This window comes from Berghia stephanieae, chromosome 4, assembly GCF_034508935.2.
Source record: "Berghia stephanieae isolate SIO BIC M18660-M18661 chromosome 4, UCSD_Bste_1.3, whole genome shotgun sequence".
NCBI classification, from domain to species: domain Eukaryota; kingdom Metazoa; phylum Mollusca; class Gastropoda; order Nudibranchia; family Aeolidiidae; genus Berghia; species Berghia stephanieae.
Window position 1 is genome coordinate 39,394,491 of NC_088363.1, and position 17,649 is coordinate 39,412,139.

The 17,649-nt window shown below is 33.3% G+C and overlaps 1 protein-coding gene across 1 annotated transcript in view; it reads left to right on the top strand.

Annotated features, from left to right (window-relative positions):
- LOC144970542 (uncharacterized) overlaps nt 1-11,377 on the top strand; it is a 32,304-nt gene extending 20,927 nt beyond the window's left edge. The window contains exons 6-14 of the mRNA XM_078910287.1: nt 1,148-1,273; nt 2,259-2,430; nt 3,953-4,099; nt 4,892-5,045; nt 5,436-5,546; nt 6,083-6,152; nt 7,268-7,458; nt 8,373-8,501; nt 9,821-11,377. Of these exons, the coding sequence (XP_078766413.1) occupies nt 1,148-1,273; nt 2,259-2,430; nt 3,953-4,099; nt 4,892-5,045; nt 5,436-5,546; nt 6,083-6,152; nt 7,268-7,458; nt 8,373-8,501; nt 9,821-9,931 (1,211 nt within the window). The 3' untranslated portion in view covers nt 9,932-11,377. The remainder of the gene's footprint in view (nt 1-1,147; nt 1,274-2,258; nt 2,431-3,952; nt 4,100-4,891; nt 5,046-5,435; nt 5,547-6,082; nt 6,153-7,267; nt 7,459-8,372; nt 8,502-9,820) is intronic.
- The last annotated feature ends 6,272 nt before the right edge of the window (nt 11,378-17,649 follow it).

A 17,649-nucleotide genomic window follows, 5' to 3' on the forward strand; every position in this document is an offset into this window, starting at 1 on the left:
GTGAACAGATATGATATCTTATCACAATACAGGCAGTGTGCTTATCAAGATGGCACACATTATCACACAATCTCACATGAATGGGGTAACAAGTCATAAAATTTCGTGCTAAAAGTTGAGGTGTCATAATTATAAATGGCATTATGTGTACAGAGAGGTAGGCTAAAAGATATATGATAAAGAACTGAACAAGTGTGTATGAAAGTTGCCAGACAAAGCAAGAAAGAAAAATACAAGAAAAAAAAACATCTCAAAAAATCAGTCGACCTCGACTGGGGATAGAACCTCAGACCTTCTGATTTCACAATCGGGGACATGGTGGTCAAAAGATTTATCATGCAAAACTATTGATTTTTGGGGGTTCCCTTGGAGGTTTAAATTAGCAGATCTTAAATTTCGACGGGTTCATAAAGGTGGATAAGTTGTTGACGGTAAACAGGAGCAGAATTGTTTAAACGTTATAGGTAGCCAGTGTAGGTCCTCCAAAATGGGGTTAATATGCTCGCGCTTTCTAGATAACGTTACTCATCGAGTTGCTTTGTTCTGTGTCTTTTGGAGTCGATTAATGACATTATTAATCAAACTGAAATATCATAGCAGTAGACACACTCATGAAGAGTTGGCCTTTGTAAGATGTGGTACCTAAAATCTTGTTTAATGTCCCAGTGTGAAATGCTTTGAGTACTTTCAGTGGATATTGAGTTGTAGAAAAGCCCTTGCTTTCTTTCTTTTCTTTTTCATTTTATTCTCTTAGAAGCAAATGGAAAGATGATGCTAGTGAATTATATGTGTCGCATTTTCTTTCTTTTATTTTTATTTTAAAAAATCGTAGATGCAGATGGAAAGATGATGCTAGTGAGTTATATGTGTTGCATTTTCTTTCTTTTATTTATATTTTTTAATATCGTAGATGCAGATGGAAAGACGATGCTGGTGAGTTATATGTGTTGCATTTTCTTTCTTTTATTTTTATTTTTAAAAATCGTAGATGCAGATGGGAAGATGATGCTAGTGAGTTATATGTGTCGCATTTTCTTTCTTTTATTTTTATTTTTAAAAATCTTAGATGCAGATGGGAAGATGATGCTAGTGGGTCATATATAAGCTCACATTTTCTTTCTTTTATTTTTTTCCTTTATTATCATAGATGAAGACGGAGAGACAATGCTGGTAATTGTGGGGACAGTGGTGGGCCTTCTTCTCAGTGTCCTCCTCATTGGTGGGCTGTGTTACGTCAAGCGGACCAATGTCCAATTCTACTCCAAGCTTCCTGGTGGGTGTGTCTGTATTGTTGGGTGTGACCAATCGTGTCAAAGCAGTATTATTATCTAGAGGAATTGATGCATGAAAACTGAATTAAGAATTTAAATCAATTTAAATGAAAGGAAATATTAACTTTTAGTTTCTTTTTGTAATGTATCTGTGGTTATGAGGGTCCTGCTAGCTCAGTTGGTAGAGCACTCGCTTCACACGCAATGGGACCGAGATCGATCCCAGGTGCAGTTTTTATTTATTCTGACCCCCCTGTCCACCCAGCAAAGCAGTGATTGGGTAGCTGAGTCTGTATGATCCGGTGGAAAGTACTTTGAGATAGACTAGCGTCCTATCCAAAGGATAGCAAGCAATTTCCATTTTCCATCTCACGCTACAGAAACTGGGATAAACTTCAGCTCCATTGGCCTAACGGCTCTGAAGGACTCATCCTCCCTCTTTCTCCTCCCTCCTCTCCTTCTTGTTGTCTTTGTCTTAGTCCTCCTCGTCCTACTTCTTCTATTCCTCCTTCTACCCCTTCTCTTCTTCTTCTTCTTCTTCTTCTTCTTCTTCTTCTTCTTCTTCTTCTTCTTCTTCTTCTTCTTCTTCTTCTTCTTCTTCTTCTTCTTCTTCTTCTTTTTCTTTTTCTTTTTATTTTTCTCTTCTTCTTTTTCTTCTTCTTCTTCTCTTCTTCTTCTTCTTCTTCTTCTTCTTCTTCTTCTTCTTCTTCTTCTTCTTCTTCTTCTTTTTCTTCTTCTTCTTCTTCTTTTTTTTTCTTCTTCTTCTTTTTCTTCTCTTCTTGTTCTTGTTCTTGTTCTTTTTTTTTTCTTCTTCTTCATCATCTTCCCTTTCCCGCTTCTCCCATTTCTACTTCATCTTTTTCTTTTTCATCATCTCCTTATCGTCAGTCTCTTCCTCTTCCTTCTCCTGTTTCTCTTCCTCAATTCAGATTTCTTGTGCGTCTTAAATATCACTTGAGTTTATTGTTTTCACTTTTACCTTTCCAGGTGTCCGGTCCAGCATGGGAGCAGGGAGTGTCCATGGAGCTGGGGGTGATGGGAAGGGAGCGACAGACTTCAGAGATTACGAACCATCGGCTATGGCTGGTGTCCGACATAAACTGTTGCCTGTATTGGAAGATTCTTGTATTCCTTCTACCAGGGTAGAGATGGGAAAACGGTATGGATAAATAACTCCTTGTCCCCTCCCCCTCACCATAACCTAACCTTAATCTCACAGCGCATAATGCTGGGCATTTTTCTTCCATTTCATCCAGTCTTAGGCTACATTCCTGGTCCCTTGTCAGGAGTGCCATCCATTTTCATTCCTCACCATTTCCACCATCCTATACCCCATTGTTTTGAGCCTTCTTTTCCCTCTCTGAGTCCATCTTAATGTGAATGCAAAATGCTTTAATCTGATGCTTCAAACTTTATCAATATGTTGCTCATATCTAATATTAACTTCATATTTGAAAAATAACGATATTTTGTTATATTTGTTTATTGGCAAGAATCAAATATGTAGTCTTATTTTTTTTTTTTTTTTTTTTTTTTTCATTTTTACTTTTTTGTTTAAATCACACAAGTGGTATAGAAAATAATTATTGTTGTAACTTTCAATCTTACACATTATTATTAACAATTTATTCCAGTCCTATCTGAAAACAAAAATCAGAATTCCTCCATTAATTGTCATGCAATATTTTTTTCTCTCTTAAGTAAATACTAAGCTAGCACTAAAAAAAAAAAAATGGCTCAGAAGAACTATCTGTGACAGGACAGGGTCGAATCAGTTTACTGTCCTTGCAATGATATATTTTTAATGAACAGTTGTAGCAGAATGTAGTCTCCACCATTATATTTTACGTGAGAGTACGTAAAGAATGTTTTATAGTCAATTTGATCTGAACCATTGAAAATTGTGTATAACTATATAAGGTTACCCCTCTTTCACCTCTATATCAACACTTTCCCTCACCTCCACATTTTGCGGCTTAAATGATTTTAAGATTTGGGACGTAAGCCGCAATTTGCAGACTGCGAATTAACTTGCTTAAAATGATTTGACGAATCTCAACAAAATTACATGAGGGAGTAAGGTAACATTTCTACTTCCCTCAGCATAATTTACATCCAGATTTGTTATGTTTTGATGTGTTTTCACTTAATTATTGTATATGACAGCTCAAATTATCAAATTCTCAATATTCTGAAATTGGTGTGTGCGATATGTGAAAGAATCAGCAGTGAGGGAAAGTGTTATAGTGTGCAGCTGTGTGGTCTTGTAGTATGACACTTGCTTTTGGATCAGAAGGTTCTGGGTTCGAGCTCGCTCAATGCATAGTTGAGTCCTTGGAAAAGGCTCTTTACTCATATTCTCTCACTTTACTCAGGTGTACAATGAGTACCTGGCCATTCACAATGCTGTCTCTGTCGAAAAAAAAAATGCCTAACAGGCTTCATGTCTCATTCTTCATATTGTTGCTGTTGATCAGGGACCCCCTTGTAAATAGCTTTGAGCATGTCTAGTGGATATTGCACTATATAAAAGCTCAAGTTTTTTTGTTGTTTTTTTTTTTTCTTTGACGGATGAGCTTGAAATTTCAAAATTCCTCCCACTCCTCCCCCCCTCCTGTAAAGTCATATTTGCATTTTCTCCTAATGCTAATCTATTTTCACACTTATATTGTCTCTTGTAGCCTGGGTGGTGGAAGATTTGGGGACACCCACTTGGGTCGATTCAACGGTATGACTGTGACGGTGAAGAGACTCACTTTGTCCATTCACCTGGACCAACTGACCAATGAGATGATGGAAAAAATGAAAGAAGAAGTCTCCTGGATCAGGTAAGGGATCAAATCCCCAATTGCGTCTTTCCAGTGTTACTGATCTTGTGCAATGGTTTTCATACATTCCAGGTCGCTGAAGTTTTCAATTTTGAGTTCATTTGCTTCAAAATGTGTTTTGAAATACATTTTAGATCCCAACCCTCTGGAACAAACTTCCAAAAGAAATACATCATTCTTTATTGGAAGATATGTTTAAAAGGCATCTTAAGACTTGAATTGTTTATGCCCCTGTAAAGCGCTCTGAGCACTTCCTCGTGATATGGAGGAGTGCTCAACAAATATCATTTTTATTAATATTATTATTATTATTATTATTATTATTATTATTATTATTATTATTATTATTATTATTATTATTATTAATATTAATATTATTATTATTATTATTATTATTATTATTATTATTATTATTATTATTATTATTATTATTATTATTATTATTATTATTTTTATCATTATTATTATAATTCTTCTTCTTCTTATTATTATTACTAATATCAGACAAAATTCCTCAGAAATCGAATGTAGAATAGTAAAGAGTTTGAGACTAAAAATACATGTTCTCGTGATCATTTTAAATTTCTTAATTATTGAGGTTTCTTTTTGTCTACACAGATAATGAATAATGTCTAGACCATTCAATCCTAAGAAATTTATTCATTGATTGGTGACTATTTTTAATTATTCTCATTCCTAGTTTTGTCAAAGGCACTTAAAGGAATTATTACTATTAGCCTTTAACCCACGATATGCTTTAAACAATTGATAGTCATTATGATATCATTTCAGTCGTCAGCGTCACAAGAACATTGTAAGTGTGATGGGACTGAGTCTTGATGGGCGCTTACCGTTCCTGATGACCGAGTACGTTTTAGGAGACTGCGTCAAAGACCATCTCAAGTCTAATGGACACTTGTTGACCTGGCCACAACGGGTCAGAATGGTCAGTTGTAAAACGTGTATGCATAAAGAAATAAATAAATCGATAAATAAATGAATCAATGAATGAATGAATAAATAAATAAGTAAGTAAATAAATAAATAAACAAACAAATAAACAAAAACAAATGAATGAATGAATGAATAAATGAATAAATAAACATTATTATTAAGATCCAAGTTACTTAAATGTGTTGTTTTGTTGTGTTTTTTTTATGGTTTGTTTTTTAGGTTATTGTGATACTGATCTATTCCTGCATTTAGGTCAGTGAGCCCTTCACTTAGAGTTATTTATTTAGTCCTACCTCCAAACTCACCAAATCAAATTTATTGAATACGAATTCTGTTCCCTCTCTGTCCCCTCCAACCAATTTCTTTCAACCCCCAAACTCAGTGCCAACAAATTGCTGAAGGCGTATCCTTTCTCCACAACACCAAACCACCCATCATACACCGAGATTTGCGGTGTGGAAATATATTTCTCTCTGACAATGACCTCATCAAGGTAAAATGATATGGATAATGATTTATTGATTCTAGTTAAATCACAAAATAAGAATTGCCAGATGTTTTTGATTGATTGCTTTTAGTTAAACCACAAAATAAGAATTTCCAGGTAATGGTTTGATTGATTGATTGATTGATTGGAGTAAAACTACAAATTAGTGATTAACTCGCTCAATCCTAGAGATTTTTGCTACTTTTCAAAATTGTAAAAAAATGTATTAAAAATGAGCATGTACATATATTGTTTTGTTCAACTACCATTTACATGTAAAAACTAAAAGCTTGTTTCGTTTTTTGTTTGTTTTTATTTCTGCACTGTTAAAAAGGTTGTTTATACGGGTAGGACGAATAAAATCATTGCATTTTGCAAAGATATCGTTTTGTCAAACGGATAAGACACAAATTGTAGGTTGAATGCTTAAAACTTATTCTTCTGAATCTTCCATTATAATGATGTTCCTCTCCATCACTGTTGCACATTCCCCCCCCCCCCCCCCCCCCAACCTTTCACCTTTACCCTTTTATATACCACAGGTGGCAGACTTCAGCTTGACCAAATTGTTACAGCCAATGAGGGAACAATGTGACACAGATGACTGTTCCTGTAGGTCCCAAAAGACATATTGATCTGTATCTGTATTGTACTCCGAATTATCTCAAATTTGAGCATTTGCTTGGAGGTGTGAGGTGCACAACTCTAACATAAAATACCATAACCTATCATAACAAGGGTTGCTAAGGTCAAAGGCCTTTAAATGCCCTGTGAAAAAAATAAAAAGATTCAGATGAAAAAGTCCCTGATATGATCATAACTACAGTGCAACCTCTCTATTGTGACAATCGTTATAGCAACATTCCCTCAATAGCGACATGGTTTCCAGGTCCTGATATTTTTCGAAAAATATTGACAGTAATGAAAAACTCTCTATAGCGACATACATTTTAGCAAAAACCCTAATTAGCGACATTGAAATTTCTGGTCTGATGAAACTACTAGCTGTTCTACTAATGAAATTTGTCCACATAGCCAATGAATAAGCTTGGTTTTCGGCCAATGATATCCCACACTCACACGACATGTAACCAACGAGAAACCTTGTTTTTCAGCCAATGAATGCTCTTGATAGACCATACAATGGACTGATGGTGTTTGAGATCAACCCTTCCAGACAAAGACAGACGGTGATCAATGACTTCTTCACAAAACATCAACATAAAAGTCACCATTGTGTACAAATATTTATTTTAAAAAATGTTTTAATGTGGCCATGTATGCATTTTCATACATGCCGGTCCCAGAGAATAATCATTTAAAATTATTCAACACCACTACCATATTACCTCATTCGTCTGTAGTGTTTCATTCATCCTGTTTTGTTGATAAAGGGGAAACTTGAAACATCCATTTTATCTGTTTTAGTATATTAAATTGAAGCTTACATTCAATTTCACATTGTTACTTATAAGTTATGATAAACTCAAGGCATAATCATCTTTGTGCACTCACCAATTATTTCCATGATAAAAATAATCTATCCCATTCTATCTCAGTACAATTTTATTTTCTGTGTGCTCTTTATAACTGAATACAAACTTAAACATTCGTTTTCTCTCAAATTTAATTCCCGTGCCTTAATTTTAGTACTTTTAATACTCAGCTCTCTAATTTATGACTCCGATAAAATCAAATCTTTCTGTTTCTTTTTCTCCCTTTCCTAGGCAACCGTCTGATGAGCGCGTGTCCAGCCATGATTCGGTGGACAGCCCCAGAGCTCTTGCAAAGTCCTCGATCCAAAGAAGGAGACAGCAGCACCATCTCCACAGCTTGTGATGTCTACTCATTTGCCATGGTCTTGTGGGAAATGGTGATGGTGAGGGACCCTTTCCATCAGATCAAGACAGAGGCTGAGGTAAGGAGTGATTGACTCAATGCCTTTAATCCTTCAGAGCCTTTAGGAGTCGAAGTTTATTCTGGTTTCTAAAGCATGAATTACAATTGATTGCTACCCTTTAGATAGGATGCTAGTCTACCGCAAAGTACTTCCCACCAGATCTAACAGACCCATCTACCCATTCACTCCTGAGAAAAAAAAAATCTCGACTGCAATGGAGATTGATCCTGATCCAATTGCATGCCTTTGTTAAGCAAGGTACATCACACACACAATCAGCACTGGACTCCGGTGTGAATGAGTTTGTGGCTATTGGGAGTGACTGATAGTGTAAGAGTGCTATTAATACCAAAAGGATGCCTAACAGTCGATTTTCTGTATGAAATAGAAATTAAATTCTACTTGACCTGCTGATGAGTATATTATGATTGCAAAATGCATTGAGCCTAATGAAATGATTGAGTTACGCTATTTAAGATCAATATATATTTACCTCTGTACAGCACTCTGCCAGACTTTGGTGTACAAGGCTTTATATGTAAGCTTATAATGATAATAATAATAATAATATTATTAATTATTATTATTATTGTTATTATTATCATTATTATTATTATTATTATTATTATTATTATTATTATTATTATTATTATTACTACTATTATTATTATTGTTATTATTATTATTCTTATTATTATTATCATCATCATCATCATCATCATCATCATCATCATCATCATCATCATCATCATCATCATTATTATTATTATTATTATTATTATTATTATTATTATTATTATTATTATTATTATTATTATTATTATTATTATTATCATTATTATTATCATTATTATTATTATTATAGTTATTCATTATTCATGCATACTTTTAAAAAAAAATGTCATCCATATTTCCAATTTTACTTACACAAGGTGATTGAGGTTGTAAAGAATGGAGGTCGCCCTGACACGCCAGCTAATGTGGACATGCTGGCCGCATACAAATCTTTGATGAAGATGTGTTGGGACCAGAGACCTAGTCTGAGGCCGCAGTGTAAACAGGTAAGCGTTAAGAGTCCACTCATCAAAAAGGGAGAGGAAAGGCGATAAAGTAAACTGCAATTTGGTAATATCGTTTGGATCATTATCAACATAGCTTGTCGCTCCAACACCGAACAAACTACACATCATCTGGGGAGCAGACTCTTAGGTCATGGTCAGTGCAGCTTGGCCCATCCTGGCATTCTCTAAGGATGTGCTCCATCGTCTGTTCTGGGCATCCACGTGTACATGAGCCAGTCTCAGCCAGCACCCACTTTTTCATGCTTCCAGCTATTCTCCCAAGATTTGTCTGTGCTCTGTTCATTTTTTCCCATTCATTCCAGGGGAACTCAGTTTGTACACATATAATGAGAGGCAAATTATACAGAAAAGCCAAAGTCCTCTTTAAGGCCCGTCAGGGACTGACAACAATCCCAGTTGATATAGCCTTATGCAAAACAAAAGAAAACAACACTCATACCAGGTCCCACAGTCACGAGTACTTTATGCCAAGTCTAATAGACCCAGCTACCCAATACCTGTTGGGTGGACAGACGGGTCAGAAAAAAAATTCTCGACTGCACCCGGCATCGATCTCAGTTCCTTTTGCGTGTGAAACGAGTACTCTACCAACTGAGCTATGGAGACTGCCATGTAAGCCTTTGGCTTCCACTTATTAAAGTTAAGTGCAATATGATGATATCATATCGTTGTGCATGTCTCATGCATGAGTTACTTGTAAATTGTGTCTATGGATTAAGGATGGATGCCAGTGCTGTACAATAAATAAGTTGTATCTTTTTTTCTATGTCATTATTTATCCTGGTAGTCCTATATAGAGTTGTTAGGTCTATGGAACTGAAGTTTATCCTGATTTCCATAGTGTTAAATGGAAAAGTGCAATTACTTGCTACCCTTTGGATAGGTAACTAGTATTTTTCACGAGTTTTAACAAAACAAGGACCCAATCAATGCTGGGTGGACAGGAGGATTAGAAAAAATTCTCAATGTCAACTCTGATCAATCATTGTTCCTTTGCTTGTGAAGCTGACATGATTCCCCCATTGTCAACAGTGTTTGGGACAAAATTCTTGTAGATTCTTTTTTTTTTTTATCATCTTCTAATAGTAATAAGTTCTGTCAATATTAAAAATACATTTCTAGAGGCATTTCAAGCAGTAGTTTCAATAATCCAATTTGCATGGTACCTAATTATTGACACGCAATCAAACTGGGGTAATTTACTGATTGCTCTTTTAACTCAGAAAAAAAAAAGAATAATCTGCAAAATAGAACTGTGGTTATCCCAACATCTTCCACTTTTTTTCTCGTCTCCGCAGGTGGCCGTTAGATTAAAAGACATGATTGGGGCTGCCCGATCTCATCAGAGACAACTCAGCAACAGACAGAACGGTGTGCCAAAGTCACAAGAAAATGTGATGGCTTTGTAACACAACAATTTCTTTTTCCATTGCTATGGACACAAAAGGCATTAAAGCAATATTATAATATTATTATTATTACTATTTTGTCCTGTGTTTTGAATTCCTGGATGAAGCAAGAGCATTTTAACCCTGTTTTATCACTGTGCACATCAATGCTTACTTTATAGAATTTTTAGATTATGAAAATGGTAAAGTCTTCCAGAATTGAAGAATGAACTGAGTGGTTTTGCTTGAAGTGAAGAAAGCTATTAATTCTCAAGGAAGAATGCGATTTTAAAAAACAACAAACGAACTTAATAGGACTCAAATGTGTGCTTTCCTAGAGCTACTTATTCAGAAAAGAATGGTAATGGAAGTTGTATAGGACTTTGTTGTTGATTAAAACTACAACACTTTGTTGTTGATTAAAACTACAACACATGTGAAAATCGACTCTTCAGATTTTTCCTTTATCAAAATGGCTTTTAAAAAAATTATATTTTGATCAAGGGAAAACCCAGTTTTATTTTCGTTTGTGCTCCGTTTTTATTAAGAAAAACCATTTTATAAATTCTTCATTTTTATTCTCTACTGGATTATTTGAAACAATGTTTTAATGTTTTGGATTGATAGATGTTTATGGTGCGTGTTAAAAGTAGTTCATTTCACAGGAGTTTTTAATTGTCTCAAGAATGGATCATCTGTCAAGTACTTATTTTGTTTATTTGGTTTTATTGTTTTTTACCAATAAAAATAAGTATTGAATTGTTAGCTTCAATTTAGTAGACGAAGACAGATACTGTGGACCCATATCTCATTCGTCCTTAGTGTTTAATTCATCTTGTATTGGTGATATAGGGGAAACCTGAAATGTCCACAGTATCTTTCCTAGTTTAATAAATCGAAAGCTTACAGTTCAATATTTATCTTTATTTTTTCCTTCGAGCTTCAAGCAGCAACATTTTCATTGTGTTTTACCAGCGCATTACGATACAAAATGTTTACCATATCCAATAATATATTCCTGGAAGAATTAAGTTCCTGTATATTTTGAAAATTTTAAAAATGTTTTTGTAGTGTTTTTACTCGTGCCTTGCGATACAACTTGTGTACTCAATATATTCCTGTAAGAATTAAGTTCCTGTTTATTTGGGAAATGTTTAAAAAATTGATATTTTTTTTCTCATGTGTTCAGGATCACTATGATGATGTGTTGATAAGACAACTCAGGTAAATAATTTAGAGAATGGCAATATACAGGGATGCCAACTGTCCGGTTTTCTCCGGCTTTTTATGTTGTTTTTTTTTTTCACACCTCTCTTCACACCTCAGCAGCTTTTCGTGTCTCCAATAAGAAGGTCACTGAAGGTCCTTCAGTCATCAAAGAAAACAATAAAACTGTATGTTTTAAATTCACATGTGCCTGAATTATTCCATCACTATTTGCTGTGTAATTTGATTTCATGCCTTTTGCTGCATTTTATATTATTGTTATTATTATTATTAGTATTAGTATTATTATTATTATTATTATTATTATTATTATTATTATTATTATTATTATTATTATTATTATATTATTATTGTTATTATTATTATTATAATTATTGTTATTATTATTATTATTATTATTATTATTATTATTACTATTATTGATCGTGCCATGATTTTTGGTTGCAGTTTGTATTTGACCTTTTCAGTTGAATTGAATCACATTTATTATGAGAGACTTTCGTAACTATCATCTTTACACCTTCAAGGGGCTGTTGCTATGTAACAGCCTTGCATTAACTCCACCCTCCTTCCATCCTTCCTGCATAATATTTCCTTCCACAGGGGAAACTTGTCTTTAGGGTCTATTCTGAGGGAAGACTGAAATAACCCAGGCGTCAGCCGCAGTGCAGTACAGTCGCATTTTAGCTGGGGCTAGGTGACTTGCTCAAGGCCACACAGCGCAGTAGCGGGTGATCAAACTCGGTACATTTTGGGTGCAAACCAAAGACCGTGCCGCAGAGCCACGCTGCCCCCAATTTTTTTAGATACTTCATAGCAGGCACCTGGCCAATGCAGTTGAAGTATCCTTTATCATGTAGCCACTACCCATCATTTTTGTAATGAAATAATGAACAACATGTACTCAACACGGTCGGTCACGTGTATAAATTTAAAAAAAAATTAAAAATGGGTGAAATTTGTTTTTAGGGCCTATTCTAAGGGAACACTGGAATAGCCCAGGCGTTGGCTGAGCTAGGGCGAGATGACTCGCTTAAGGCCACACAGCGCAGTGGGTTTTCTAATTCTGTACATTTATTCAGGTCCAAAGCAAATTATGTGTATGTATGTATGTATGTATGTATGCATGTATTTGTGTGCGTGTGTCTATGTGTGTGTGTGTGTGTGTGTGTGTGTGTGTGTGTGTGTGTGTGTGTTGAGGTTTGTATATGTGCTTGCACATTTTTTTGTTTTTGTTTCTATTATGTAAAATTGAATGCAATACTAATGTGTTTTCATTGTTTGCGCTTTAATTTTAATTGTTTCTATACATCATTTTGTGGCCTTGGTGAGAGGTGCTACACAGTTTATGAATGATTATTGTTATCATATCAATAATATAACCTTGATGACATCCTAGATTTATTCCATTCACTGTATGGACACCTTGTCTTCATCTTATTGCCCTATTAATACATTACTTTAAACAAATCATTTAGTGAAAAGCGTTACATGACACATTATTAGTATTATCTATTATTATTATTATTATTATTATTATTATTATTATTATTATTATTATTATTATTATTATTATTATTATTATTAGTATTATTATTATTATTATTATTATTATTATTATTATTATTATTATTATTATTATTATTATTATTATTATTGTTGTTGTTGTTATTATTTTTATTTTTATTTCTCTATTTGTTTTTTAATTTTTATTTAATTAGTTTAAAGAGAATTTGTTGTTGTTGCAATTTTTACATAATCACTAAAGTGTCTCATAATTCTCCCTCACTTGATGCCTCAAAATGTTTTGAGTTTAAAAAAACGAAATTTAAGCTTAAATCGCACTTTGACACGTTTGGGTGTCTCATGAGGATAAATGTGAGTATATGAGATGTATATTATTTATCTTTTTGGACTGGAGGTGGGTTGGGGAGGGAGATGAATCCGGTAACTAAGAAATCGTGCTCAATTCCCATTCTGCTGTACTCTAGAAAAAACGCATATTTTAAAATTTGGCCAGAAAACTCGTCCTTCAAATATCGAAAATGACCCTCATCTTGGCAGAAACTCTCAAATCTGGGACTTTACGAAATACTAGGTTTGAGGGTTTTTGCCAAGATGAGGGTCATTTAAATTGATCGATATTTGAAGGACGAGTTTTCTGGCCAAATTTTAAAATATCGTTTCTTTCCAGAGTAAGGCAGCATTGTACTAGATTGCATAAAAAAGATGATCTTCCAATTGAAAATTTATATCATCATCATCATCATCATCATCATCATCATCATCATCATCATCATCATCATCATCATCATCATCATCATCATCATTATATTTATATTAGAAAACCCCTGAAAAGAATACAAAATAACCATACAAGGAACTGTTTGACGTTTCAAAAAACGCTCAATAAATCTATAATACCTACTTCAAACCTTTCATTTCACGGTATTGTTATAGTTGCTACATCTCTAATTTTTACTGTTCTGTTCTAGTCTTCATATAGCTTTTTTTCCCACAGCTTTACATATTTCTGTATATTTTTGTTTATTTTGTCATGATGTTTTTCTCTTCCTTATTATTATTGGTTGGGGTTCTTGACCTCCCACAGTGAGCATCTGTTTTCCAACTTGCTTTCTCTATTTGTCTTGGAGTGAGATTACTTGGTTTTGTCCTTTCTCTAGTCGGAGTCCCTGGCTGAGAGGGAAACAGTCAAATATATAGTTTTGGGAGATGATATTTTCTCCCTTGTAAATCATCTCTTTGTCACGTGTTGTTATATTTGTTGTTTTAAATGTTTAATGTAAGCATTTGACTGTGTTCCTTTTCGTGGGATACTGTTGATGTCTGGATGAGAATTTTGGGTTATCTCAAACTAAGTACACTAATAGTGGGCTCTTGGAATCTACATCTGTTCCCTTTTCGAACCATTCCCTCTTATCTTACTTTTTCTTGTGCGCTTTCAAATGTAAATCTAGAAATGTTTTTGACTATCCCATTTCGTCCTTTTTACTGGCGCTATGACCTAAATTTGTTGCAGATACCGTAAAACCATTTAACACAAACAATATTCCAGCTATTATCTTTATATATACGCACGATTCCAAAGAACCTGCCATCAAATTCCAGTCACCACAAGATTTTACCCCAAAGTTATGTTTTAAAGAAAGATAGTTATTATAATTTTTGTAAAAAGTTATTTTATTTCCTTTAAAAAAATGGAGAGATGAATAAACAAATAAATAAAAAGTCCGAAATACATAGAGATAAATAATAAATAAACAGATAGATAAATAATTAATAATAAATAAATAAATAAATAAATAAATAAATAGATAAATTAATTATTTAACCTATAAGAAAAATAAATATATAAGTAAATAAATAAATAAATAGAATAGATAAAATTGTACATTTGTGACCAATTCCTACAAAATGGTAATATACTATACAGGCTTTTATTTTTAGATGCTGAATGTTGAATTGGTAGTGATAAAAATATGAAAGTTGAGTGGTTGCGTTTTAATGTGGGGAGGAAATATTATATTTTCCATAAGTGAGAAAAAGCTGAACTTTCACTTTTCTGGTCAATTTATTTTTTTATTTATTTATTATTTTTAATTCACTTTTCGGTTCACATAATACCATGTTGCAGCATGGGTAACATTTTAAGATTTGTTCGAATTATGGGTTGTTTGAAAATTTCTTGACATTTGTTTTATAATAATAATATTTGTAATTTGTGCGGCTATGTGGACTTGTGGTATGACACTCGCATTCGGATCGGAAGGTCCAAGGTTCGAGTCCTGCTCTGGGTGGCGCATTATTGAGTCCTTGGAAACAGCTTTTTATTCACATTCTCTCACCGTACTCAGGTGTATAATGATATCTGACTGTTAACAGTGTTGTCACTATCCGAAAAAAATGTAATATTGTCTAACAGGTGTCATATAAATATAATGTCGTCCTACATGTTAGGTGTTGCTGTTGGCAAGGGACCCCCTGTAAAGCGCTTTGAGAGTGTTTAGTGGATATTGCACTATATAAAATCTCAAGTTTTAATTTCTCTTTCTTGAGAGTATGATATGAAATCTCCACCCTGATTTTGAAGCATAGTTCTGTTAAAAAAAAACAAACGAATTTTTGAGTATGATTTGGATCTGGGAATTTATTTGCCTTTACAGTTTATGTGTCAAGTAGGGGAACAAATAACAATGTGAAATTGAATGCAAGCTTCAATTTAATATACGAAAACAAATAAAATTGACGTTTCGCGTTTCCCCTTTATCAACAAAACAGGATGAATGAAACAATACAAACGAATGATAACAACGCCACTACCTGGGTGGGGTTCCTGACCTCTCATAGTGGGCAGGGAGATACTTGTTGTCTTCTATCCCCCTGTATCTGTTTTCCAATTGCTTTCTGTCTTTGTCTTGGAAGAGATTACTTAGCTTTATCCTGACCCTGGCCGGAGTCCTTTTCTGGGAGGGAAACAGTCGAATTTATAGTTATAGTTTTTGGAGATGCTATTTTTTTTCCTTGTTAATCATCTCTCTATGTATTGTTATTTTTAAATTGTTAAAATGTATTTGTAAACATTTGAGTGTATTCCTCTTAGTGGGATCTTGTGCTGGTGTCTGGGTGAGACTTTTAGGTGATCTCAAGCTAAGTACTTTGATAGCGTGCTCTTGGAATCTACATCTGTTTCCTATTTGAACCAATTCCTCTTTTGTCTTACCTTTTCTTGGGTGCTTTAACTTAATTATAGAACTTTTTCCTATCCCATTTTCTTCCTTTTTACTGGTGCTGATGACCGTAATGTGTTGCAAGTGTCGTAAAACCCTTATAAACAAACAAACAAACAACGCCACTACCATATTATCTCATTCGTCTGTAGTGTTTCATTCATCCTGTTTTGTTGATAAAGGGGAAACCCAAAACATCCATTTTATTTGTTTTCGAATAATATTAGATTGAAGCTTACATTCAATTTCACATTGTTATTTATTTCTTCAAGCTTCGAGAAGCAACATTTACATTACCAAGTAGGGGAACAAAACTAAACCAAAAGCTATAGATTAACAATTTACCATTTAAAAATTGTTTAATTCACTTTTTTCTTCGTTTATAAATTACAAGTAACCGATACTGTTCACAATTATATTATTTGAAAAGCAGAAAACCCTAAGAATAACTGATATTATCTCTTTGAGCGTGTTGAGATATGGGGTAAAGCGCTATATAAAAATATATTATTATTATTATTATTATTATTATTATTATTATTATTATTATTATATATCATTATTATTATTATTATTATTATTATTATTATTATTATTATTATTATTATTATTATTATTATTATTATTATTATTATTATTATTATCATTATTATTATTATTATCATTTTATTTATACTTATTTATTTATTTATTCATTATTTTATTTTTATTCAGAAGGTTGTTTTTTTTATTAAAGGTAAAAATATTTTTTTAAAAACCCGTGCAAATTACCCATATTGTACAAATGTTTTTCTGTTTTTTATTTATTAAAAAAAAAAGTGAAATCCCTACAAAGTAACCTACCCATGATGTCCAGATGTATTTTTAACGATGTAAAAAAAAAGGGAAATCCAATAGAAATAACGGATGTTTTCCATATGATTTAATTTATATTGTGAAAACAATACCCCGAAAGATCACACCTAAAAGCATTCATTGAATATAATATATATTAATATTTTATGTTTTCCAAGTAATTTTTATCTCCCATATTGGGTAGGGTGGCACTTACTGTGTCTTCTATCCCCCTATATCTGTTTTCCAATCTGCTTTCTGTCTTTGTCTTGGAATGAGATTACTTGGTTTGTCCTGGCCGAAGTGCTTGGCTGGGAGTGAAACAGTCAAATGCATAGTTAGGGTTTTGGGAGATGATATTTTTTTCCCTTGTAAATCATCTCTATAATCTGTATTGTTATGTTTGTTATTTTGAATGTATGATGTAAGCATTTGAGTGTTTTCCTCTTACTGGGATCTTGTGCTGGTGTGTGGGTGAGACATTTAGGTGATCTCAAACTAAGTACATTGATGGTGTGCTCTTGGAATCTACATCTGTTCCCTATTTGAACCACTCCCCTTTGTGTCTTAATTTTTTCCTCAAGTCCTTTTTATTGTACATCTAGAATCTTTTCACCATCCATTATTTTTCCTTTTTACTGGCGCTGATATGACCTAAATGTGGTGCAAGCGCCGAAAAACCCTTAAAAACAAAACAAGTAATTTTTATCTCCATATAATTTATTTACAATTCAATTGTTTCTTACTATCTACATGTATGCATGCATATTCAGTAAAGAGTAATGCAATTTTGTCTGACCACCTTTGAGTGGAAATGTGCCTTTTATAAATGCGTCATTGTTATTATTATTATTATTATTATTATTATTATTATTATTATTATTATTATTATTATTATTATAAGGAGTGGCATTTGTTTGTTTAGTTGTG